The sequence below is a fragment of the Adiantum capillus-veneris genome, chromosome 24 (assembly GCF_014529385.1).
Source record: "Adiantum capillus-veneris isolate H3 chromosome 24, ASM1452938v2, whole genome shotgun sequence".
Lineage (NCBI taxonomy): Eukaryota > Viridiplantae > Streptophyta > Polypodiopsida > Polypodiales > Pteridaceae > Adiantum > Adiantum capillus-veneris.
The window spans coordinates 130705920-130733298 of NC_140954.1; the positions used below are offsets into that span (position 1 = coordinate 130705920).

Here is a 27379-nt window from a genome sequence, read left to right on the forward strand (position 1 = left end):
ATGAGACTGATGCAAGTCTAGGCTATGTCGACGATGACGACGGGGATGACGACACCAACCTAAGGGCTGAAATCTGCAATCTGGTATCTGCTGTCCAAAAACGCTATGGGTTGAAATCTGCGGCTAGTCCAAAAACGCTGATTTTGGGGCTGTTTTCTGTGGGTCTTTGAAGCTGAAAATCTGCAGGGTTAGGGCTGAAAACTGAGGTTTCTTTAGGCTGAAAACTGATGGTCTTTCGGGGCTGAATCTGCTACCTTTTTTAGCTGATCTTGTTGGTCTTTCTAATGCTAAAATCTGCTAACGTTGGGACATGCAAAAACGCCAGGCTGAAGGGATCAAAAACCCTAGATGCTGGCTTCTTAAAAAACGCTAGCTGATGGGATCTTCTCGGCGATGGTGCCCTGATGCAAAAACGCTAGCTGAGGCTGTCTGGCGAGGGTGCTTACTAAAAACGCCAATGCTTTGGGAGGCTATGGCGAGGGTTGGTCTTTGCTTGGAGGAAAATCCACCAAGTTCTTGCTTGAGAAGTTGCCTGCTGAGCTTGGCTCCTGTGCCTCTTCTGCTAAATAGTGCTAGCTCTAGTTTGCTTATATACAAACTTAGCAAAATTGCCCTACCTACTTTCCAATAAAAGTCACTTAAAAATAATAAGTGAAAAATGTCAAAAATAGGTAAAATAGGCTAAATGCACTGGAAAATTCCCCTAACTGATTCTGATGGATTCTTATGGGAATGCTTATGATCATGTTGTGTGCAACCAGAGGATATGTATCTACACTAAGTGACTGGGCATGCACGGTCTACGAATAGACTCACAAAAAGTGTCAGATCACTTCTAATCTAGACTGACTGGACTGAACTGAACCCTGGTCATGCTGTAGCTTGCCCACGGACACATAGGATTGGATGTGTCACGTGACAGATCACTTCTAATCTAGACTGACTGGATTGAAGGGTTGGATGTGTCACGTGACAAGTAGACTTCTCAAACATATGTACAAAGATAAAATTTAGCTGCTCGTATGCTAGAGAAGAGATCTAGTGTTGGTTGCTTGTAGGATGAATAGAAGAGCGCAAAACTGAAGGAAAACAACAAAATTTTCAGATTTATAGGTGTGCTACCCTGAAAAACAGCAAGCTAGAGAGAGAGATATGGCTTCTTGAGGATGAATAAATAGTAAGCGTAGAGAGAGATGGTGATGGTAATGAAGGGGGTTTCTTGGGCTGATGGTAGAGGAAAATTCAACAACTACGAGATGGGGAAATGAGAGGGAAAGAGGCTTTATATATAGAGAAGTTGTCTCAAGAGAAAAGGGAAAAGTTGAAGAGGATTGCGACAAGTGTTTAATAAAAGATAAAGTTGGCATGATAAGTGTCCACACACTTGTCTCTTCCTTTAGAAGATTTTTTACAAGTATCCACACACTTGTCTCTTCCTTTGAAAGCTTTTTGACAAGTGTCTCTTTTGGAACCTTCCTTCTAGAATCTCTCTTCTAGAACCTTCTAGAAGCTTCCATCTTACAACTGCTAAAAACACACATTAATATGGATATCGATTGAAAGCTCTTTCTGAGTACAATACGGTTTTTGCTTCAAAACGTGGATTTAACATCTCTATGAGGAGATAAAGCATTCAATGCATTCAGTCTACATATGCATAATGAGCACTCTTCATGATCATGCCATCTTGTTGATTGCAACTGTCTTTTCACGCGGATCTAGCCCACACTCCAAGGCATCAACCCTTTCTATGTGCAAGTATGATCCCAATATGCACGAGTTACAAGCCACAAGCGCCCTATTGGGTTATCTAGGTGGGAGTGTGCACTATCTATGTTCTAACCCACTGTGGGGGTCCACCTTAACCTGTGACTACTCATCGGTGATCATACTATGGTGCACTGTTCTAGCTATCTTGTTTTACAAAAGAAAAACACACTTGTAGAATGTAAGGTGCAATGGAAGTGAATATTGAACTTTGCTCAAGATAGTGCTCCGAACTGTGCTCAAGGTTCCTTTTACTTACGGAAGGGAGAGCCTTCCGTTCCTTCTGTGAGAGAGTGCAATGGACACAAACAAAGTGGTGAACACTATGAATGAAGATACTGAGACTGAGAGATAGAGAGTGTCACGATTGTGACGTATTCTTTACCTTCTTTACGTGATTCTCTTGCAGATACAAAGACGTACCAGATCAGAGACCCCTATTCTCGAAAGGATGCGTCTCTTCGACCAAGAGTTGCACCTGTTCGGCGAATAGCCATGCCTCTTCAACGAATGGCTGCACCTTTACGCCGAAGGGTTACAACTCTACAACAGAGGGACACGACTATTGGCCTAGAGTCATGTCTATTGGCCTATGGTCATGTCTTTTCATCGTGTCTTTTCAGATTCTATATAAGAGCACTCTTGTAACAGATTCAATCAATCAAACACACATTCCTCTCTTGTGTCTTTGTCTCTAGTCTAGTTCAGTTTTTCAGTTTTCATCTAAGTATAGTTATGAATAAATACACTTAGTAATAGTGTTCTTCACAGTGGTATCAGAGCAATTTTTTTCCAGGCCTCTGGACTTGGTGTCTACCTAACTCGCCGTTGCTCACCTTACCCACGACAATCTACGTGTTGTATGGCAGCAGAAGAACAGTGGTACACACACGAATCTGAGTATGAGGTAACTTAAGTCTTTTATCCAATTCATACTTATACTATACTACAGCATACACTGATGTGTGTGTGCGACGTACCCGGCAACTCACGAGTCCTTGTTCAAATTGGCCGCTCGCACCCTTTCGCATGAAGGGTTTTTGCCATCGGGTACACCCTTTGGACATCAAGAGCCGTAACCTTTCCACGTTTCTTTTCCAAGCGCTTACTGAATAGCAGCATTTCATCTTTACGTGGCTGATTATTACGCTTCATTAAAAAAAAAAAAAAAGGCTACGTGGCTGACGTTTTCCCTAAGGCTGAATTTGTTCGCTGGCTAGCCCTTTTACGTGGCTGAGTTATTATTCGCTGGCTGAGTTTTCGCTGGCTGAGTCCTTTTTTTTTCTTTACGCTGGGGTCAATACGCTGGCTGCTTGACCCTTTATAAGCTCTAAGCTCCTAAATTATTACAAGTGCCCGGCCGCCCCAAATTGGAGTGACCGGCCATAAGAGGTTTTATTAACTTACCCATATTATACAGCATGGCTACCTCTTTTTCTACGCAACGAACCAGCAACACAGGGCAATTTTGCAACGCTGGCTTGCTTGCGCTCCTTTCTTCTAGCCACACACTACGCGTCGCGGACTTTACTGCCTCATGGACGATGACGCATACGATGTTCCCGTTCCGTACCTGTCGTATGTAGACGAAGTGCCAGACGAAATTCTCCTAGAGAATCCCATTCTGCTAGAGCCTGCTCCTGCGCCGGTTCCCGAACCCATTCCAGTTCCGGACATTCCCGCAGCCATTCCATCGCCGGTGTACTCTCCTGAACCACCGAACCCGCTGGAACGTGAATACTTGGTACACATTTGTCAGCGCCGCTTTGGCTTCAAGCGTTGGTCGATTTGGAAAGTGACCATACAATGTCAACAGGACGAGTTACAGCATTACGAGTTCATCCTTACTCGTTTTCCCCACTTGGCACACCATATCCCAGCGTGTTTCATTGATAGTCTTTCGGAGATTCAGACTACGCACACATTGGTTCCTTTTCATTCGGAGGAAATTGTGCCAGATTATACTCCTCTTACCCCAGAGCCCGACGAGGTCGAGGATCTCACAGAGGACGACCTGGCGTTTGCAGAGTTCTTAGAGCCAGTTCACACACCGCCAACTTTGGCTACAGGGTGGAGTTTTTTAGCTTCGCCTCGATACGAACTCTAACTTCATCATGTCAGAGACAGACCCAAGACAGGGACAGATGGATGCTACTGCACTCTTGGCTGCTATCCAGCAGCAATTCGCAGTCCAAGCGTCACGTCGAGCAATTTGAAACACTACTTCATTCCTTATCAACAGAGGTCAAATCATTGAAGCAATCGACTTCTTCGCCAGATTCTAGTGCAGCTTCTTCCGTGAAGGACGGAAATCATCTGATGCCAGATCAACCAGAACAAGTTAATAATCCTGAACTCCAATATCTTTTTCGCTTACTCACAGAATCTAATAAAAAGAAAGTAGACATTAAACCGCCAGAACCCTTTGATGGCCGCCGTAATAAGCGAGTCATTGACCAATGGCTGTTCAAAATGGACACGTATTTCAATAATCTTGAATTGCCGGATGACAAGAAAGTAGCCTTAGCTGCTAGTCTCCTTAAAGATAGCGCCTTCCTATGGTGGCAAAATCGGGTAACCTTAGGCAAACACACATCAACGTGGGCAAAATTTAAGCGAGCGTTGTGTAAGGCTTTCGTGCCAGCTAGTGCCGATTTCCATGCACGCTCTGCTTTGCGTCACCTATGCCAGACAGACTCAGTGGCTGCATATGTATCTCAGTTCCAAAAGTTGAACTTGGAGGTAATGACATTCAGTCCCGAGGACAAATTACACTATTTTGTCGATGGATTGGAGCCCACTTTACGTGATGATGTCCATAAGGCTAATCCTTCTACACTTGAAGAAGCCATCAGTTATGTGGAAAGATTAGGAGACTATCGTAGAGAAAATTTTCCGTCTGGTAGAGCCGGTGATCGCCCATCTGGTCGCGGACCCCGTGCTTCTTTTCGCAACCAGCGAGAAATCTCTTATTCAGGTAGCAGACAACAAAATGGCCCTAATTCTATGCAGTCACAATCAACTGCTAGTTCTTCATCCAGGTCTAATGTTTGGAGTTCTAGAGCGCAGAACAGTAGACCTAATTTCCAAAATGATCGGTCTCTTTTCAATCGACGTCGTCGAAGCCGTCAAACTTTTCGGCCAAATTCATATTCAGATAGACGTTCGTATGGCAATCAAGCTTCAACTTCTGCCGCTCCTCCTCAGCAGTCTACTTCACAACAGTCCAAAGATGGATTGTGTACAATTTGTGGTGGACCACACAGGTGGTACCAATGTGATAAGCGACCTCAACCGTCCAATTTGCGACGCAATGCTAATGCAGAGACACCTTTAATGTTACCTTTCACTTCTGAGCAATCTACACCACAGCAAGATAAAGGCAAGCGTGTGGTTAGTACAATTCATGTTTCTAAGGTGGCTACATTTCTTATGAAAAATGCCAATAATGCTAAGCCCGTCCCGAACACCTTGTCTAACCAGGTTTTAAGTCTTCTTGGCTTCATACATGGCAAACCGATTAACATTTTGGTTGACAGCGGTTGTTCTGATAACTTTGTGAGCACCAACATAGTGCATCGACTTAAATTGCCTACGGTTCAAAGTATTCAACCATATGATGTTGAATTAGCTGATGGTTCATTTTTGACATGTAACACAATTGTTCAGCACTTGCCATTTGACGTCGAAGATTATCAAGACAGCCTTTCTTTTGAAGTAATGCCATTATCAACTTATGATATGATTCTTAGCCAATGTTGGTTATACCAATATGATCCTCTTATCAGTTTTCGAGGACATACAATAACACTTTGCAAGGATGGTCAACTCATTACGATAAATGGCTTATTTCAAGTACAACCAGTAGCTGTTGTTTCTGCTTTACAAGTTAAGCGGATGGTACGAAAATCTGAGAATTTCACAGCACTCTTAATGATACGTAGTACAGATGATGCTTCATTGGATACAATTCAATCCACATCAAAACCCAATCCGGCAGCTTATCTTGAGCAACCATTCTATAAACCATACTTGGACCTCTTTCCCGATGAATTGCCGAGCACCTTACCTCCTCGTAGACCAGTGGATCATCCTATTGATTTAATTCCTGGTAGTGCTCCGCCCACACGAGCTCCATATCGAGTCTCATATTCCGAATCTCAAGAAATTCAGCAACAACTCGCTGATTTGCTTGATAAAGGTCATATCCGTCCAAGTAAAATTCTTTTTGGTGCTCCAGTTTTGTTAGTAAAGAAAAAAGATGGTTCTATGCGCTTATGCATAGATTACCGCGTGTTAAATAAGCTGACAATCAAAAATAAATTTCCTCTTCCAAAGATTGATGAACTTTTTGATCAACTTTTGGGTGCTAAGATATTTTCGAAGATTGACTTGAAGTCTGGATATCATCAAATCAGAATCAAAGCAGGTGATGAGTATAAAACTGCATTTAGAACAAAATATGGGCATTATGAATTCTTGGTAATTCCTTTTGGACTAACCAATGCTCCTGCATCATTTATGACATTGATGAATGAGATTTTTGGTCCATATCTGGATAAATTCGTCATAATTTATTTGGATGACATTCTCGTTTTTAGCAAGAATATTGCAGAGCATAAAGAACATCTTCGTTTGGTGTTTTTAATATTGCAGACTAATGTGCTTTATATCAACAAGAAAAAGAGCGAATTTTTCAAGGATCGGATCGACTATCTTGGCCATGTTATATCAGCTGATGGAATAGCAGTTGACCCTCAGAAAATCAAAGTTATTGTCGAGTGGCCTCTTCCAACAACAATATCTGATGTTCGCTCATTCTTGGGTTTGGCAAATTTCTACCATACCAAGGTTTACAAGTTTTCGGACATTGCTGCTCCTCTTTCAGAGTTGACGAAATTTGAAAAGCTTACATGGTCCACAGAAGCAGAAAAGTCTTTTAATGATCTTAAACAGGCTTTGACTACTACTCCAGTCATGGCCATTGCAGATCCTCTCAAACCATTTTTAGTAATGACAAATGCTTCAGATCGTGCTTTTGGTGGAGTATTAATGCAAAATAACAGAGTTATTGCCTTTGATAGTAAAAAATTTACTACTATACAGATACGTTACCCAGTCTATGACAAAGAGTTCCTCGCCATTATCCATGCCTACCGTACATGGAAACATTACCTTTTGGGAGCCGACTCTATTGTCAAAACGGATCATCAATCATTGCAGTATATTTTTACACAACTAGTTATGAATCCTCGTCAAGGTCGATGGGTGGAATTCTTGGCAAATTTCCAAATGACTATTGAATATGTTCCAGGACTTCAGAATTCGGTAGCAGATGCACTCAGTCGAATGCCGCAAGCTACGAACATGGCAATATCTACAGTTACTTTTGATATTCCTGATTGTTTCAAGAGTGAATATTTGACGGATCGAGATTTTGCTGAAGTATTTCGAGTACTTCGCACAAATACTCCCACACAAGCAGAAATGAATCTGGTTGCTGCATATACAGTAGAAGATAATCTGTTATATTATGAAGACCGAATTTGTGTACCACACAATTTACGCATGAGGAAGATGATTATTCAAGAACATCATGAAGTTCCTTATACAGCTCATCCTCGAATCAACAAAACGTATAAATTATTGACAGCTGTATTTTATTGGTCTCAAATGAAGCAAGACGTAGTGAACTTTGTTAAAGCTTGTCACTCCTGCCAAACTATGAAGGCCTCAAGTGTCACGAGGACGTGGCAGTTATTAACCATGTCACAGAGATGTGGCAACTGCTAACCTTGGTTGTTGGTTTCTTTCCAATGAGGTTTATTTTATTTGTTTAAGACCCTCTTTTTGAAGTAGCAAACGGTCGGACATTGTATGGCCAATGTGAACGGTAGATTCACCCGCAGACGGGAAGTGGTCGGCACTGGAATTCGTATGGTAAGAGGATGTCTAGGCTCAGAGCAAGATCATATAGGTCCCCCCGTCGCACTTAGCAAGTTGGTGGATACTAGGAAGTGAACTCAATTAAGGCGTAAAGTCAAGGTGGGACTACCAACAAAAAGTATCCAACAGTTGGGCCACATTGCACTTTTGGATGCGGTCCCAATGAGGATAGATGGTCAGAAGACCAATGGGAGCCCAACGGAAGCATCTCCTAAAATTTAGGGAACTGCTATTTTGGGCCGTGAAATGTGTTCGCGTCATTACCTCCGGTATGACTAGGGGAACACTTTATAACTCTGCCGCGAAGTCAACTGACGCGTCGGTTGGGATATTTTTAAGCGGCGAACCCGAAACGGGAAAATGCTTGAAAATGCGCCAAGTGTCACATTTTGGTGAACTTTCCTCTTGCAGAAAAATGGGCGCTGATTTTTATGCTGGGAGAGGCCTCATTTGCAACCTGTCACAGGTTAAGAGCTATGGAGTGCTTTCTTTCCCTCTCATGTACAGTGTGGTGCTAGGAGTGATGCCCTGCACACTACACACTGCTCTCTCTCCCCTACGTGCAGTTATGTGATGCCCCACAAGAGGGCTACTCATTTGATTGATGTACAGTTGTGTGGATTCATGCTTTTGTGCTGAGGCAAGAGCCTCCTTGAGCAGGAACAGGGGTAGCTAACTGCTGCTCCAAAGCAGGCACTGGTGAGGGTCATAACCTCACCGTACAGGTGCAAAATCAGCGCTGTGTATGCGCTGTAAATTCACTGTTTTTCAGCCATACGGACGCCAGGATCATTGGGAATCGTGCCCCACTGGCAAAGGACAGTTAGGGGACTGTTTGGGGCTGAAAACAGGGCAAAAACCAGTAAATACAGCGTGCTGAATTTACTGTTTTTGGACAGGAATCAGAGGGTATACGACAGTGCAAGCGAGTTCCAGCAGGGGAATTGGTTTCGCGCAAGTTTTGGGGCTGTTATGCTGCCGAAATTTGGCCAAATCAAATGGTATCTAGGTGGATACACGTGAAGGATTCCCAGGACCTTACCTTGTAATTTACCCTCCTAAAGAATAAAGAAATACCGAAAGGGGCGCCAATTTTGGGGCCTACAGGTTGTCGGCGTCTGCTCGGAGCATTCTAGCTTCCGAGCTGTGTGTGTGATTAAGTGTTAATTCCCATAGCAGGTTCTCTTTGCAAAGTGCTCTGTGTGTGTGTATAAAGTAAAGAATTTCGGGTGAAAGCCAACGCCTACCGCCCTACGGCCCGGTTTCATGGTTCCGTTGCCGGGACATCAATCACTTTTTCCTCAAAGAGTGAGCCTGGATTGTTCAGGGTAAAGACACACAGTGCAAGAACACGGGGATTACACTATGGCCGACAAGGGGAAGGGAATTATGGAAGAGGGTTCCTCTCCAAAGGACAGGCAGGAGATTCCTATGGTTTTTGAGATTGGCGAGAGCTCACGGCCACGTCAGTCTGTACCTACTGTCAACGTGAATGTCCCTCCAGTAGTACAGGGCTTTATGACAGGGCAACTTGAGGATGATGCGTTTAAGACTCAGTTAGTTGCCGCGGTGAATGTCTTTTCGCAGCTGGTGCAGAATCCGAGGTTTATGGAATTCTTGCAAGCGCCACCAGTGCAACAGCAAAATAGGCAACCTACGCCGCGTACGGAGCTTGTTGAAGCTCAAGCCCAGGTACTTCATGAGGCGCAGGAGGAAAGGGAACACTCGCATGTTGCGGAGTCGGGGGCTCCAAAGCAGGTTCCTCCCGTGCTTGAACAGGTGGCTAGAACGCCTATTCCACAGGTTATGCCAGTTCAGCCCGCCACCTTTCAGAGCCAGCATGCTGTCTTGAATGGGCAGGGAGCTGGATACCAGGCTATGCACTCAGTTTTTCCACCACCCACGGTACATCCTGGGTATTTCGGGGGTGGATCAGTGTTCCAAAGTATGGCTGGTTATGCGTCTGGAAGTCAACCGTACATGCCAGGAACAGTGTTCGGGGGTATGCAAGGCATCATGCCAAACCCAATGTATGGTACTATCGGCATGCAGCAAGGTTTCCACGGCAACCAGGGCCAGTTTGGGGTGCCACAGGGTCATTTTGGCATGGCTGGTTTTTCTGGACAGCAGCCAGATATCGCACCTCTAACGCAAAATGTGAATGGCCAACACGTGCCGATCATGCCTAGTACAGTGCCCATGTTGCAGACCATTCCGTATGACAACTTGGGGGCACTAGAGAAGCCGAAGGCTTACAAAGAAGGTGGTGCAGCAGTAAAGTTCAGTACCTTCAGTGGTTTCGAGGACAAGACAAAGGCACTCACTTTCCTCCAGCAGTTTGATACAGCTTATGCGGGAGGGAATTTTACAGAGGCCTCGAAGGTCAGGAAAGCTGCCACTTTCTTTAAGGACAATGCGCTTACATGGTGGACGACATTGTTAATGCAAGGACAGGCACCCGCCACTTGGGTTTACTTCAAGCAAATGTTTACATCTGCTTGGCTATCAAATGAATTTGAAGCCGATGTCCTGACAGATTGGCACCAGCTTACTTCAGCTTCGTGCAAGAGCTTGTTGGAGTACAATAGGAGGTTTTGTAAAGCGTTACTCTTAGTGACCTCCTACAGATTTGTGCCACTGACAGAGCAGATAGAGAAGTATTGTTGTGGGCTGCCTAAAGGGCTTCGTGATTACTGTACAAAGAACAGAGTGGCTACCCTTACTCAGCTTATGGAAGTTGCGAACACTAGTCTTGCCCTGTTGAAAGGAGAGGACAGTGGATTTCCGAGCAGTGATAAAGGAGGGCAGCAGAAGAAAAATTCAGCAAAGAAGCCCTTTGTGAAAACGGCTCCTGATGCGTCACAGGGGTCTGAACAGGCCACCAAAGACAAGGATTCAGCTAGGACTTCTGGAGCGCAGGCAAAGAAACAGAAAAGGAAGCCTTTTGTGCGCAAGTCGCTCAAGGAAAAGAAGGTCCTAATGGCTGAGAACAAATGCTTTATATGCGAGCAGCCTGGTCACTTTTCTATCAATTGTCCACAAAGGAAAAGGCCAGCTGACTCAGAGGATAAAGAAGACCAGAAAGGCAAGAAGCCTAAACCCACGGCAGGTTTAGTGCCAGACATGGTGGGTGACAGGCCCAGCACAGATGCCAGTGAGTTATGCAGGGCATGGGGTAAAGTTAGGGATCAGACGGCACTCATCTTCTTTGATCCAGGTGCCAAAGCCAACTTTATCTCACCAGAGTTAGCTATGAAGCTCGGCATCAAAGCTGAAGAGATGGGGTACACAGCAGAGGCAGGGTTGGCATGTCCTGGCCACTCAGAGTGTGTTACTCCTATCATTGGAAAACTGCGTCTGCATATTCAGTCGTATGTGGACACTGAAGAGTTTTACATCATGTCGCTGGAAGGTTGTGACGCCTTGTTGGGGATCCCGTGGATGTTCCGAGTGCATGGAGTCTTGGATGCCTACAACAAAAAGATCACTGTACAGCATAGGGGCAAAACTCACATCTTGGATGTAAAGCTTAAAGGAGAGTCAGTCCCTATTGTATCTGCTTCTGCTATCACTTCTGTAATAAAGAATCATCTTTCTGTGTACTTGATTTTTGCACGTGATGTCTCAGATAGGGATCGGTCAAATTTATCTGTGTTAGATAAAGAAAGGTCAGCATTTTTGCAAAAGTTTAGTGACTGTTTTTCTGATTCATTACCGTCGCAATTGCCGCCAGAGAGACCTGAGGACCATCGGATAGATTTGGTGCCAGGGTGTAGCCCACCAAATAGACCTCCCTACAGGGTTAGTGCGGCGCAGCAGAAAGAGATTATGGGCCAGGTTGAGGAGTTATTAGAGAAGGGGCTGATTCAGCCTAGTTCTTCACCCTTTTGCTCCCCAGTGCTCCTAGTGCAGAAGAAGGACGGCTCATGGCGCATGTGTATTGATTACCGTGCGTTGAATAAGAATACCATCAAGAATAGGTTTCCTATTCCTCGCATTGATGATATTCTCGATCGTTTAGAGGGTGCTGCAATTTTCAGCAGGATAGACCTGAAGAGTGGGTACCATCGGATTCGTATAAGCCCAGAGGATGTGCACAAGACTGCGTTTAGAACGACATTTGGTCTTTATGAGTTTCTAGTGATGCCGTTTGGGCTAACAAATGCTCCTGCCACGTTCAACAGAATGATGGACCGGATTTTCCGCTCGCATCAACAGTTTGTTGGAACATTCTTCGATGACATGATTGTGTATTCGAAGAATGAAGAGGAGCATAGGCGTCACTTGACCATTGTGTTCGAAGAGCTGCGCAGTCACAGGTTACTTGTCAATCCTAAGAAAAGTGAATTCTTCCTTGAAGAGATCCACTTTCTGGGCCACAGTCTCAAAGGATGGTGTTAGAATGGATCCCGCAAAGGTCGAAGCTATCAAGACATGGCCAGACTTGAAGACTGTGCACGATGTCAGAAGCTTCTTGGGATTGTGTTCCTACTATAGAAGGTTTATCAGAAATTTTGCAGAGATAGCATCGCCTCTTCACGCATTGCAAAAGAAAGAGGTCACTTTCAGATGGACCCAAAAAGAGATTTCAGCTTTTAGTCTCTTAAAGGAAAAGTTGACTTCAGATCCAGTTATTGTTTTGCCAGATCTCAGGAAGTCATTTGTGGTCCAGTGTGACGCGTGTGGCAGTAGCATCGGAGCAGTGCTAATGCAAGATGGACGGGTAGTAGCCTATGAAAGCCGAATTTTGCAAGGGCCAGAGAGGACTATGCAAGTCTATGAGAAAGAGCTCTTGGCCGTGATTCATGCGCTTTCTAGCTGGAAGCACTACCTCTTAGGTGCTGATTTTGTTGTCCAAACAGATCATCAGACCTTGCGATACTTCTTGACACAATCAAAGTTATCCGAAAAGCATATGCGATGCGCAAACATTCTTTCCATGTTCCACTTCCAGATTATGCATGTGGAAGGCAAGAAGAATGTTGTGGCTGATGCGTTATCAAGAAAGCCACAAATTTCAGCTGTGTCAATTCCTTATCATCATGAGTTAGATGACATGAAGGAACAGTATACTGCTGATGAAGATTTTGCAAGGATCTTTGAACAGTTACAAGAGGGGCAACATCATGAGCACTACCTCCTCAGAGATGGTTTTATGATGATGCATGGCAGACTTTGTGTCACTAGGCCACTGCGACGTAAGGTCATGGAAGAGAGTCATGTCCCACCGTATGCAGGGCATCGTGGCATGGATGCAACAGTTAAAGCAGTAGAGACGTTCTTCTATTGGCCTACCTTGAGGAGAGATGTGGATGCCTTTGTGCGAGCATGCATAGTTTGCCAAAAGGTCAAGTTTGACAGGCAAAAGGCACCAGGGTTGTTACAACCACTGCCGATTCCGGATAAGCCATGGGAAAGCATTGCTATGGACTTTATCTTTGATCTTCCAAGAACGCCAACAGGGAATGATGGTATATGGACCATTATCTGCAGGTTCAGCAAGCAGGCCCATTTTATCCCTGTCAGGAAGAAGATAAAATCTGATCAGATGGCACGCTTGTTCATGTACAATGTGTTTAAGTACCATGGTATGCCACAATCGATTATCAGTGATCGTGATCCTCGCATGACCAGTTTGTTCTGGAGAGGATTGTTTGAGAACATGGGTACTACGCTCAAGTTCTCGTCTTCGTTTCATCCACAAACTGATGGACAGTCAGAAGAGGCTAATTCTACTGTCTTAGATCTGCTGAAATGCTATGTGTCAGATAATAAGGGCAAGTGGGAACAGTATTTGCCTATGCTTGAGTATGCGTACAATAATACGGTGCATTCGTCTACTGGAAAAGCACCTTTTGAAATTGTTGAAGGCGGCAAAAAGGTTCCTCCCATTTTGCATACAAAGGACAAGATCTTTGAGGCAGATCGATATGTTGAGAACATGGATGAGATGTATAAGAAGATTAAAGTTGCCTTGGACAAGACTCAGGCAAAACAGAAAAAGGCTGCTGATCGTCACCGTCGTGAATTGCTACTATCACCTGGTGATTGGGTTCTCTTAAGGTTCGAAAAGGCAAGGTTAAAGAAGATGAAGGGCAAGGAACGGCTGTTTCCTAAGCTCAGCATGCGTTACTATGGGCCTTTTCAAGTGCTTGACAAGATCAGCGATGTGGCTTACAGGCTGAAATTGCCTGATGCATGGAAGATTCATAATGCGTTTCACGTGAGTCTTCTAAGACCCTTCGTAGGTGATGTGCCAGAAGATATGCCAGTTGAGGATCAGCCAGAAGTTGAAGAACTTGATGAGATCTTGGTACCTGAGCAAGTTTTGGCACATAAGGACAGAAAAGTTAAAGGACAAGTTGCAAGACGCTATTTGGTGAAGTTGAAGAACTATCCGCCTATGGATGCAAAGTGGATGGAAGAGCATGAACTGTCAGAGTCACCAAATGTATTGCAGCTTTACCTTGAAGCCTTTGGGTTACAGCCTACTTATGCCCCAACCCAACGTGTGCAAAGGAGGGGTAATGATAGAGCTAGTACATCAAATGTACATATGAATTCAGTGCCATAGATGGAAATGGCAAAAGTATGAAGGCCTCATTAAGTCATTTGTATCTATGTATGTTACGACCTTTCTTGCGGATACATGCGATGATAAAAGAGTGTTAATAGCACAAGATCATCAGTGGCGTGTATTTATGGTATGCAATCGAGGACGTTTGCGATTTCAAGAGGGGGGTATGTCACGAGGACGTGGCAGTTATTAACCATGTCACAGAGATGTGGCAACTGCTAACCTTGGTTGTTGGTTTCTTTCCAATGGGGTTTATTTTATTTGTTTAAGACCCTCTTTTTGAAGTAGCAAACGGTCGGACATTGTATGGCCAATGTGAACGGTAGATTCACCCGCAGACGGGAAGTGGTCGGCACTGGAATTCGTATGGTAAGAGGATGTCTAGGCTCAGAGCAAGATCATATAGGTCCCCTCGTCGCACTTAGCAAGTTGGTGGATACTAGGAAGTGAACTCAATTAAGGCGTAAAGTCAAGGTGGGACTACCAACAAAAAGTATCCAACAGTTGGGCCACATTGCACTTTTGGATGCGGTCCCAATGAGGATAGATGGTCAGAAGACCAATGGGAGCCCAACGGAAGCATCTCCTAAAATTTAGGGAACTGCTATTTTGGGCCGTGAAATGTGTTCGCGTCATTACCTCCGGTATGACTAGGGGAACACTTTATAACTCTGCCGCGAAGTCAACTGACGCGTCGGTTGGGATATTTTTAAGCGACGAACCCGAAACGGGAAAATGCTTGAAAATGCGCCAAGTGTCACATTTTGGTGAACTTTCCTCTTGCAGAAAAATGGGCGCTGATTTTTATGCTGGGAGAGGCCTCATTTGCAACCTGTCACAGGTTAAGAGCTATGGAGTGCTTTCTTTCCCTCTCATGTACAGTGTGGTGCTAGGAGTGATGCCCTGCACACTACACACTGCTCTCTCTCCCCCCTACGTGCAGTTATGTGATGCCCCACAAGAGGGCTACTCATTTGACTGATGTACAGTTGTGTGGGTTCATGCTTTTGTGCTGAGGCAAGAGCCTCCTTGAGCAGGAACAGGGGTAGCTAAGTGTTGCTCCAAAGCAGGCACTGGTGAGGGTCATAACCTCACCGTACAGGTGCAAAATCAGCGCTGTGTATGCGCTGTAAATTCACTGTTTTTCAGCCATACGGACGCCAGGATCATTGGGAATCGTGCCCCACTGGCAAAGGACAGTTAGGGGACTGTTTGGGGCTGAAAACAGGGCAAAAACCAGTAAATACAGCGTGCTGAATTTACTGTTTTTGGACAGGAATCAGAGGGTATACGACAGTGCAAGCGAGTTCCAGCAGGGGAATTGGTTTCGCGCAAGTTTTGGGGCTGTTATGCTGCCGAAATTTGGCCAAATCAAATGGTATCTAGGTGGATACACGTGAAGGATTCCCAGGACCTTACCTTGTAATTTACCCTCCTAAAGAATAAAGAAATACCGAAAGGGGCGCCAATTTTGGGGCCTACAGGTTGTCGGCGTCTGCTCGGAGCATTCTAGCTTCCGAGCTGTGTGTGTGATTAAGTGTTAATTCCCATAGCAAGTTCTCTTTGCAAAGTGCTCTGTGTGTGTGTATAAAGTAAAGAATTTCGGGTGAAAGCCAACGCCTACCGCCCTACGGCCCGGTTTCATCAAGACAGTTACCACAAGGATTGTTACAACCTTTACCAATTCCAAATGAGCGATGGGAAAGCATTAGTATGGATTTCATTACAACGTTGCCTAAATCATCAAAAGGCAATACTCAGATATTGGTGATTGTGGATCGATTTTCAAAGATGGCACATTTCATACCTTGCAAAACTACTGCTTCAGCACCAGATATTGCTTCGTTATTTGTGCAACATATATTTCGAATCCATGGACTACCAAAATCAATAATTTCAGATCGAGATCCCAAGTTCACAGGACATTTTTGGACTTCCTTATTCAAGTCATTTGGTCAGTTCAGCTTATCATCCACAGACTGATGGACAAACTAAACGAGTGAATCAAATATTGGAGGAAATGTTGCGACATTACATACAAACCCGCCTAAATTCTTGGGAAGAATATTTACCTTTGGTGGAGTTTGCTTACAATAATTCTTTTCATTCAGCGATTGGAATGACTCCTTTCCAAGCAGCATTTGGACATACACCATTGATTCCCACAAACTTTGTGATACAACATAAAGTTGCTTTAGCAGATCAGTTGGTAAATGAAATGCAAGATATCCTTCTTCAGATCAAGAACAGATTGGCACATGTTCGACAGACTTATCAAAAGCAAGCAAATAAACACCGTCGCCATACAGAATTTCAAGAAGGAGATTTGGTGTTACTATATGTTGCCTCGCATCGATACAAAACAATAAAGTCTGTTTTTCCCAAGTTACGGCCTAGGTATTATGGTCCTTTCAAGATTTTGAAGAAGTATTCTACAGTTGGTTACAGAATCGAACTTCCAATAGCATGGGGAAAGATTCATCCAACATTTCATATTTCTTGGTTAAAGAAATATATCCCAAGAGATTCAATTATTCCAGATGTCTCATCCTATGTTCCAGAAATTGAAGAAGAACACTTGATTCTAATCCCAGAACTTATTCTTGATGTTCGACAAAAGGAGACAAGAAGGAAGATTATTACCGAGTTTCTAGTCAAGTGGATGGACCTTGAAGAGTCAGACTCTACTTGGCAAACGGATGAAGAAATGCAACAATACCCTAACCTTTTACAAGAATTTTTTGATAAACGCATGACAATTATTTAATAACAAGGTTTTATTTTAAATGGGAGGGAATGTCACGATTGTGACGTATTCTTTACCTTCTTTACGTGATTCTCTTGCAGATACAAAGACGTACCAGATCAGAGACCCTTATTCTCGAAAAGATGCGTCTCTTCGACCAAGAGTTGTACCTGTTCGACGAATAGCCATGCCTCTTCAACGAATGGCTGCACCTTTACGCCGAAGGGTTACAACTCTACAACAGAGGGACATGACTATTGGCCTAGAGTCATGTCTATTGGCCTATGGTCATGTCTTTTCATCGTGTCTTTTCAGATTCTATATAAGAACACTCTTGTAACAGATTCAATCAATCAAACACACATTCCTCTCTTGTGTCTTTGTCTCTAGTCTAGTTCAGTTTTTCAGTTTTCATCTAAGTATAGTTATGAATAAATACACTTAGTAATAGTGTTCTTCACAGAGAGAGAAGAATACGACACCAGAATGTTGTCAACCCTCCTCCAAAGGCCCCACTCTCTATGGCGAGAGCGGTCTACAATTGATTGCACAAAACTCTACAATGCTTTGGACTTGCCGACGATGTCGACGACGAGACGGACTGAAATCTAAAAATGCTAAGGGCTGAAATCTGCAAATCTTTATCAGCATAATTCTGACTCTATGTCGGTGATGACGGCGATGACGACGATGCAACGACGATGTGCTGAAAATGCACATGCTGAAATCTGCGTTTTTCGGGCTGAATCTGCAAACTACGCTGGATCTGACCGTGCGACGAGGATCCGCTGCAGGAAGTGAGATCTGCGAGGTTCGGGGCTTGTTCTGCTGTGTCTAAATGCTGAAAACTGAAAACGCTGGTGCTTCTAGGTTTTTTGTCGCGGGGAATCTGCAAAATGCTGAGATGCCAGGCTGATGCAAAAATGCTAGGGCTGATTTGGGCTCTGATGCAAAAACGCTATGGATCTGCTGCTTCTGCTAATGCCGGGGCTGATCTGCAATGCAAAACGCCAAGGCTGGTTCTGCCATGTAAAAACGCTAGGCTTGGTTGCTGATGAAGACGCTAGGGGAGTCCTGTTGGGGAGTCTTGCTGAGAAGGTGCATGTTGGATGTCTAGTCCCTACTGCCTCTTCTGCCAAATTGTGCTAGCGCTAGGTTTCCTTATATTCATGCTTGGCTAATTTGCCCTACCCAGTTACCAACAAAAGTCATTTAAAAATAATAAGTGAAAATTGGCTAAAATAGGAAAAATAGGTCTATGCACTGTAAAAATGCTCCAGATGGGTTCTGATGGAAATCTAATGATCATGCTGTGTGCAACCAGAGGGTATGCATCTACTCTAAGTGTATGGACATGCACGGTCTGCGAACACTCACAAAAGTGCCAGATCACTTCCTAATCTAGGCTGACTGAACTGAAATGAACCCATGTCATGAAGTAGCTTGTCCACGTACACATAGGGTTAGATGTGCACGTGACATCCCCTCCTTTTCAAAGTGAGGTACTAGTACCGAACTGTATGACGTCGAGGGAGATCGCCAACAACGTCTGGAATCCTGGAAAGGACTCTTCACCGGCCCACTCTGATGCGTGGGTCATGCGATACTTGAACTTCATAAAGGTCTGCAACGCTTGCTTCTTTGGGCCGCACCGAAAGCGACAAAGTCTTATGTGGCTCCTTCAATGCTTCAACATCGTCCATAGTCATGCGTCTACGTTCTTCAAGAATCTCCGAGGCTGATAATTTTTGAAACCACTTTCAACACAAAAACATGAACATACCCATTCCACATAAAGTGACTGGAAAAATTCTATCTTCTTTAAAGACTGTGCATGCAATGTAGATGAACATATAGACGGAGTGCCACACCGTTCATCAAATACACGCAAACAATGGAATCCAAACTTGTCTTTCTGATCTAAATCTATCAACTGTGGCAAATCACAATGGAAATGCCGATGCCTGAAGCTCAATCCTTCTTGTGCTCTTTCGGAGACTGTGTCATGTCAAGGAAGAGACATGGAAAGTGAATTCCTTGAATGCAAACATTTCATCTTTTCATGAACCATCCGCATACATCCGTGCTCATTCATGAATGAATGGTGCTCATCGTGCAATATGTCATGCCTGTGAAAAGGGATCACATAAGGACGGTGACTAAAATACAAGAAAGCATCATGAATGAAACACTCGAACAATGCGTGCTGACTAATCATTTGTACAGATAATACTTCCTGTGGGGGTTCTTGGGATCTCAACTCGAGAGCCAAGATCGGTTCTTCGTGATCGATCGAATCTGCAATGAGGGTAGCTTCACTAGACAAAGTATCAACTAAACCATCATCCTTGTGAATAATCACATCATTATCGTGCAAATCATCATGCTCGTGAGTAATCACATCTTGATCATGCTTATCATTATCATGCAAATCATGTGTGTCGTGCTTTGGAGAAGACAAGACTGAGAGAGTCTCCTTCTCCTGATCCTTTGCAATCTGTGCCTACACATTAGAAAAGAGTCGAAACAACTTTTGCATGTGTTGGGCTCTCTGCGCTTCACGCTCTTCGTGCTTGCGATCCAATTCTGCTATTCTTTCTTCGGCCGCTAAGCATGCTTGCTCGCGCTCACGCTCTATGACTGCCATTCTTTCTTTGTATTTATGCTCTATGGCTGCCATTCTTTCTGCTGTTCTTTCTTCGCGTTCTAACTTCCTGTCCATCATCATCTTGTTGAAAGCCTCCATCGGAGTTGGTGCAATCCTTAGCGTAGATGGGGAAGGGGGAGCGTCGGAAAAACCTCCTAGTGGGAAAAATTCTTCTTCACCACCCTCATGCTTATCACCTCCATGCGAAGTATCCATTCCGCTTCGCGTAATGACCATACACTGAAGTCTTGGGTTCTTAAGTTCACGAGGAACTTGGGGTCTTGTGGGCCTTGGGCTCTTGGGTTCTTGAGGGTCTTGAGTTCTTGAGGTTCTTGAGGTTCTTGAGGTTCTTCTTTAGCTTACAATCTGTGTTAGAGAAGGATCTTCTCTTCACTCGAGCTCTTCTCTTTCCCGCGGGGGCACCCTTGGCGGCCTTGCGCTCACACCAAGATTGCTTTTTCCCTACCTCACGTCGATTGGCCGGCTGCTAAGTGCACGGTCCGTTCTATATGAGTGAAAAAAGAAACAAGGGGAGGTTGGACAAGCCCTTCTTTCTTGGGATTCCTGTCACTCTTCAAAAACACGATTAGGAATCGACAAGCCCAAGAGGACTTGGGTTACGTGCGACCGCAACAAGCAAAAAAAATTATGTGGTTCTTTCCTCGAGTGATACAGAACACTACCAAAGCTCTGATACCAATGTAAGGTGCAGTGGAAGTGAATGTTGAACTTTGCTCAAGATGAGTGCTCCGAACTGTGCTCAAGGTTCCTTTGACTTACGGAAGGGAGAGCCTTCCGTTCCTTTAGTGAGAGAGTGCAATGGACGCAAACAAAGTGGTGAACACTATGAATGAAGGTACTGAGACTGAGAGATAGAGAGAGAAGAATACGACACCTGAATGTTGTCAACCCTCCTCCGAAGGCCCCACTCTCTATGGCGAGAGCCATCTACTATTGATTGCACAAAACTCTACAATGCTTTGGACTTGCCGACGATGTTGACGACGATGAGGACAACGAGGAGACGGGCTGAAATCTGAAAATGCTAAGGGCTGAAATCTGCAAATCTTTATATGCTGAATTTTGACTCTATGTCAGTGACGACGGCGATGACGACGATGCAATGATGACGCGCTGAAAACGCAGATGCTGAAATCTGCGTTTTCCGGGCTGAATCTGCAAACTACGGTGGATCTGATCGTGCATCGAGGATCTGCTGCGGGAAGGTGAGATCTGCGAGGTTCGGGGCTTGTTCTGCTGTGTCTAAATGCTGAAAACTGCAAACGCTGGTGCTTCTGGGTTTTCCGTCGTGGTGAATCTGCAAAATGCTGAGATGCCAAGCTGATGCAAAAATGCTAGGGCTGATTTGGGCTCTGATGCAAAAACGCTATGGATCTGCTGCTTCTGCTAATGCCGGGGCTGATCTACAATGCAAAACGCTAGGGCTGGTTCTGCCATGCAAAAACGCTAGGCTTGGTTGCTGATGAAAACGCTAGGGGAGTCCTGTTGGGGAGTCTTGCTGGGGAGTCTTGCTGAGAAGGTGCCTGTTGGATGTCTGGTCCCTACTGCCCCTTCTGCCAGATTGTGCTAGCGCTAGGTTTCCTTATATACATGCTTGGCTAATTTGCCCTACCCAGTTCCCAACAAAAGTCACTTAAAAATAATAAGTGAAAATTGGCTAAAATAGGAAAAATAGGTCTATGCACTGTAAAAATGCTCCTGATGGGTTCTAATGGAAATCTAATGATCATGCTGTGTGCAACCAGAGGATATGCATCTAATCTAAGTGTCTGGACATACACAGTCTGCGAACAGACTCACAAAAGTGCCATATCACTTCCTAAGCTAGGCTGACTGAATTGAACTGAACCCATGTCATGAAGTAGCTTGTCCACGTACACGTAGAAATAGACGTGCATGTGACATAAAATTTAAGATTAATACAAGAAGGATACAAGTTCTTTTCTATTGAGGTGTGAAAGAACCTGACCATTGACGCACTCCCACAACTTCGCTCCCGCTAAATCCTTTGGCTTCTGAAAGTTGCTACTGGCAAAGCCTCCAAGCGATTATGAGTTGCAGACTGCTATCATAGTCGCTCTCCAGATGGCATAGTTCTTGCCATCCAATTGCCAATCAATAGAAAGGTGGGAAGGATAGGAATTATAATTGCTTGATCTCCTACACCATAGTAGAACTAGGACCAATCTCCTCACTCCTTGCAATGAGTTGCTCCATCATTGGCAAACTCTTTGTGTGTAGTTCTCCGAGTTTATAGTAGATCCTTCACCTCGCTCCATAGTTAAGGAAAAGTTGGGCGAAGGCTATGCCCACTTAAGATAAAGAGAGTTCTCCAAATCAACCACTAAGAGGGTGGAAAACAATGGCAACCAGCAACACACCTCCTTGTCGCGAAAAATCAGCACCAAAGCTCGCACAAATCACCGATCCGACTCAAGAGCACACCTTTGCTCTCATACCGCGTCAAAGGTGCAACTAAAAAGGTGACTTGAATAGCGATCAAGTCTGCACCTGTGAGAGTAAACCTCCTCATGAACATGGACGACGACCACATCTCGGATCTATCATGATAAAACTCCACCGAATCAGCCTCCAACCAAGCGCAGCCCACCGCACAAGGCAAACACCTGCAGACACAGGACCTGCAGAAGGCGGCTACAAAGAGGTGAAGAGTGAGCGCTAATGAGAGATAGAGAGAGAGACAGCCAATCTGCAAAATGCTAGCGAGGGCGATGCCAAAAAATGCTGCAGAGATGTAGACCCAAAACATTGGCTATCATTTGCACACTAAATCAATGAGCAGTAAGGGAGAGGCACGCTGTCACAAGACGGGCACCACGTGCCAAGAGAAAAGAACAGACTGAACACACTTTTAGCACTTCAATAACAACTAAACAGAGAGAGAGAGAGACGACACACGACATGGAGTGGCGGAATTCCACCCCAGAGAGTGTTGGCCCCAAACCTTGGCGCCCCTTTTGGTATTTCTTATATTGCATCAACACAGTACAAGCCGGTACTCCATACTCTGCACCTTCTCGAAGAAGCAAGCCAGAGAATGAGCCATAACCTCATATTTAAAGGCCCTAGGCCCCAAAAGCAATTTACTGTAAAAGCCTTCAAATTCAAAAGCATCTGGTCCAAAAGCAAAGCCAAAAAGCTATCAGTGTAAATCACAAAAATCCGTACAACATGCCACATCATCAGCCAACGCAAAACACGGAAATCCGTACAATCTGCCACGTCATCAGTAGCTACGCAATTTCTTTTGTGTGTATGTGTGTGTGTGTGTGTGTGTGTCCTGCTTTATTTCCTTTGTCACTTGGGGCCCCATCGGACCGGGTCCCCATAAGTTGGTAGGACTTCTTCTTCTGTTACTTGTTCTTCTTAGGGTTTAGGCCCCTCGGCCAGCATCTGCAAGTTGGCTCCATTCTTTAGGCTTTAACACGTAGCAATTTGTGACATCTCCCCTTCTTGAAAGAGAGTAATCGTCCGCGATTACAACATATCTGCAAAACAACTCAAGTTAGCTCAAAAATTTCCGAGGGACATTCTGAGGGACAATCAGTTTGCTCTTTTTTTTTTGTTAAGGAGTTAGCTTCTCCTTTCGGCTCTTTTGATCAAGGAGTTAGCTTCTCCTTTCGTCCAGATCGGAACTCTTGATATTTCGGCGTAGTAAAATTAGCCATCACACCTAGACCATACTGATCTTCCACGGGTGTCTTGATGCACTAAAATTACATACCCAGGCAATCTCATCCAATTAGGAATATTCAGTAATTGGCACATCACAGTGTGACACAAATGCTCACATATGCATGTTACAAGACATAGAAACATAAAGCCGCCGATGAACACTCCCCCTGCAAATAACCATCCAGGTCCGGGCCATGAGCTGTTCAACGACTCCCTCATTACTCCTCCCGCAAATAACCTAAAAAGATCCGGGCCATGAGATATAGAGGCCTTTTACAATCAAACGTCCCCCAGACCGCAGTCTGCGTCGTTTGGAGGTGCTAAGAGTAACCACTGCTCAGACTTCTTAATACTCTCCCCGTAAATAACCATGCAGGTCCGAGCCATGAGTAACAACAACAATACTCCCCTCGTAAATAACCACAAGGGTCCGAGCCATGAGTATGAACAAGCATTCTCAAACATCATTTCTCACCCTCCACCCGGGAGTAAAATCACCAATCATTGAAACCAGTATTAAAACCAGAGTCAAATATTTCAAATCGGCACCAAGACAAGTTTAAAACAGATAGCATCCATTCAAACGGATTTCAAACAAGATCACCAAACAAGATCAAACAGAACTCAAACTTAAAAAGCAATCTCGACATCGAAAAGTCGACCGACTTTCCATCCTGAAACCTGCACCAAAAAAATTAGGGTTAGGTTCCTTTCATAAGGTCGTAGCCGATCGCAGCATGGTCCATCAACTCTTGGACAAACAATGTTCCTCTGGCGGTGATGATAGTCCTAAGATAGCAATCGCACTCGACCTCCAAAGTCATCTGCTCATGAAGAGACATCTATTGAGAGATGTCGAGAAATTTCAAGTTATAATCTGCTAGGGTTTCCATGGAAGGCATTTCAGAATACCCCTCTCTGCCAGAAGTTGTACTCCGAAGGAAGATGTCAGAAACCATATAACTTCGGGCAAAATTTTCTTGAAAGCTTGCCAAGTCCTGGAAGTGTGCTGCTTGGTAGCTATAGACATCAACATCTGCATGGCACTACTTTTGAGAAAAACAGTGACTTGAAACAAATCTTGGATCCTTCTCTTGCAAGTGATCTTAATGGCTTATGCTCTGTAAGACATGAGCTGTGAAGACGGGAGCGCACCCGATGCGCGATGTAGTAAGGGTGGGAGTGGCTAGTAAGTCCGAGGTCAAGGCACGAAGATAACTCAAATAAATTCCAAAAGTCTCTGGTTTGCTCTGTCTGCTCTTTTGTGGGACCGGTATGCTTTCGGAAAAGCACACGCCCAATGCTTTGATACCACTATCACAAGACGGGCACTACGTGCCAATAGAAAAGAGCAGACTGAACAGACTTTTAGCACTTCAATAACAACTGAACTGAAAGAGAGAGACAACACGCGACACGGAGTGGCAGAATTCCACCCCCAGAGAGTATTGGCCCCAAACCTTGGCGCCCCTTTCGGTATTTCTTTATATTGCATCAACACAGTACAAGCCGGTACTCTAGACTCTGCACCTTCTCCAGGAAGCATGCCAGAGAATGAGCCCTAACCTCATATTTAAAGGCCCTAGGCCCCAAAAGCAGTTTACAGTAAAAAGCCTTCAAACTCAAAAGCATCTGGTCCAAAAGCAAAGCCAAAAAGCTGCCAGCGTAAATCACAGAAATCCGTACAGCCTACCACGTCATCAACCAGCGTAATTCTAGAAAATCTGCCTCATCATCAACCCTACGCAATTTCTTGTATTTGTGTGTATGTGTGTGTCCTGCTTTATTTCCTTTATGTCACTTGGGGCCCCATCGGCCGAGTCCCCATAAGTTGGTAGGACTTCTTCTTCTATTACTTGTTCTTCTTAGGGTTTAGGCCCCTCGGCCAGCATCTGCAAGTTGGCTCCATTCTTTAGGCTTTGACACGTCAACAGTTTGTGACACGAGTCCCTATATAGGCGTCCCTATATCGGGACCGCCTCAGTTGCTTGACGCATTCATAAAACCCCACATGGCACATCATTCATCATCACATAAAAGGACAATAAACTAGCCACTTGGTCCCTTATCAGACACTCAAGGGGAAAACTGCAGAAAACTTAGACACTAACCTCAAGAAACCGTAGGTAGTAGGAACAGGGACCCTGCCTCATGCAGGCCTATGAGGTGGGCACATACATGGATCTTACCGTCGGAAAAGGTACGTCTACCTCAGATACGGTCGAGCACACCCACAAAACAGCCCTCACTCCTTAATCTACTCCTTGGAGATACTAAAGCCACCACCACATAGAAGATGAGACTCTTAAGACACAAAGACCGCAAATCTATGGACTCCAGAGTCCTTGCCAGTAGATATAGAGACATGGCCTCAACAAAGAATATGAAGAGGTATGGAGTGAGTGGACAACCCTGCCACACTAATCAAGATAAGCCATAGACAGCACCATCACCAACCACAACAAGTGAAGCATGGATCACATGCAAGCAATCAAAACAAGCCCATCTTTGTTGCTGGTCTTTGAAACCACTGCAGCTACTAAGCCTTTGTTTTTCCTTGTTTGTTTGTCCTTCTCTGCACTATTCCTCTTCTACTAATGCCTTTTTAGCTGTCTTGTCAAAATGATGGCATATAACCCACTTGCAAAGATCCAGTCATCTAGGAGTCCTTTGGTTGTTGTGCATAGAAGAAAATAAATTTGATCATTTACACGTTGGTCCATTTTGTTGTCGATATCTTCCATCATTCTGGGCCCAAATAATGCACATGCACTCACGTGGAAAAGAAGAATACATTCTTCACATTCAATTCTATACATTTGAAAGACTTCAGAAGTTTCAAAACCTTGATTTTGCAGAGCTTACGTTTGCTAGGGGAGAAAAACTGGGTTGGAAAGCTTACCTTGTCTCGAACCCAGCCACCAGCCACACGAAGCTGAACGTTGAGTTGAAAGTGGACAAGGACAGCTTTAAGAGTGTCAAAAATTTTCTGTTCGAGGCTGGAAATGCGGATGGAGTCCGCCATGGATTTTTTAGGCTGCTTGGACCGGGTGGAGGAGAAGTTGGAGGAGCTGGAGAGAGGACGCTTTGCTGTGATGCTTTTGAAAGTAGAAGAGCGCAGGATGTGTCGAGGACGACACGACGAGACCCACAGACGTGACGACGATAACAGGAATCTAGTTCTCGCCAACGACACTGCCACTCGCTCATAGGGTGCGCACATGCTGAAGAAAACTAGCCACTGCGGCAATTTTTGCTGATGTGGCTTGAAGATTCGTCCGCAGCGGCGTCTAAATCCTTATCTCGCATGTAGTTGACCGCAGCGGCATCTAATTTTGGAGTTGAAGGTTAAATCACCATAGCAAAACTCTCTCACATGTGCGGAAAGAGCTCCCTGCGGCTTCCACCTTGCTTTTCGGCTCCAAGGGCCACAGGGAAATGCCCTTTGCATGTGCGCACCCTTTCAGCAGCGGCAACGCTTCCCATAAGAGAACTGCGTTGCCGCATAAGAGAACTGCATTAATTATTTGCTTGTGAGCATTATGTAGATATTAACTCATTTATAATTTATGCATCTATGTATGTATATATTTAATTATTTGCTTGTGAGCATTCATGTACATATTAACTCATTTATAATTTATTTATATCTATGTATGTATGTATTTACTTGTTTACATATATATGTGTAGAATCACACATGGGAACAATCCCTTAGGTTTTATATATTATTTTTTTTTTATTTTTTTTTTTTACTCTCCAAAGAAGACGTACAAAACCTTAAGGAGATGATAACCTCATCCAAGCAACAAAAGACTCAGCCACATATAGAAGAATCTACAAAAATAAATATGGCTGATGAAACAAAGATCATCAATGAAAATAATGTAGCAATTCTTATTGTCGGACTGCTAATCAAACCAAAAGGTTTTCAATCTAGATGCTTTAATAGATACAGGTGCAGGAGGAAGCTTCACTA

General features: G+C 44.3%; 1 protein-coding gene across 4 annotated transcripts in view; it reads right to left on the reverse strand.

Moving 5' to 3' along the window:
* Positions 1-26687, reverse strand: part of LOC147427137 (Polynucleotide adenylyltransferase family protein) — a 133456-nt gene extending 106769 nt beyond the window's left edge. For 2 of the 4 annotated variants that reach the window (XM_086498019.1, XM_086498018.1), the window contains exon 1: positions 26303-26687. In XM_086498019.1, coding sequence (XP_086354145.1) covers positions 26303-26623 — 321 coding nt within the window. In that variant the 5' untranslated portion in view covers positions 26624-26687. The remainder of the gene's footprint in view (positions 1-26302) is intronic. The other 2 variants (XM_086498017.1, XM_086498016.1) reach the window with 2 other exon arrangements.
* Between the last annotated feature and the right edge of the window lie 692 nt (positions 26688-27379).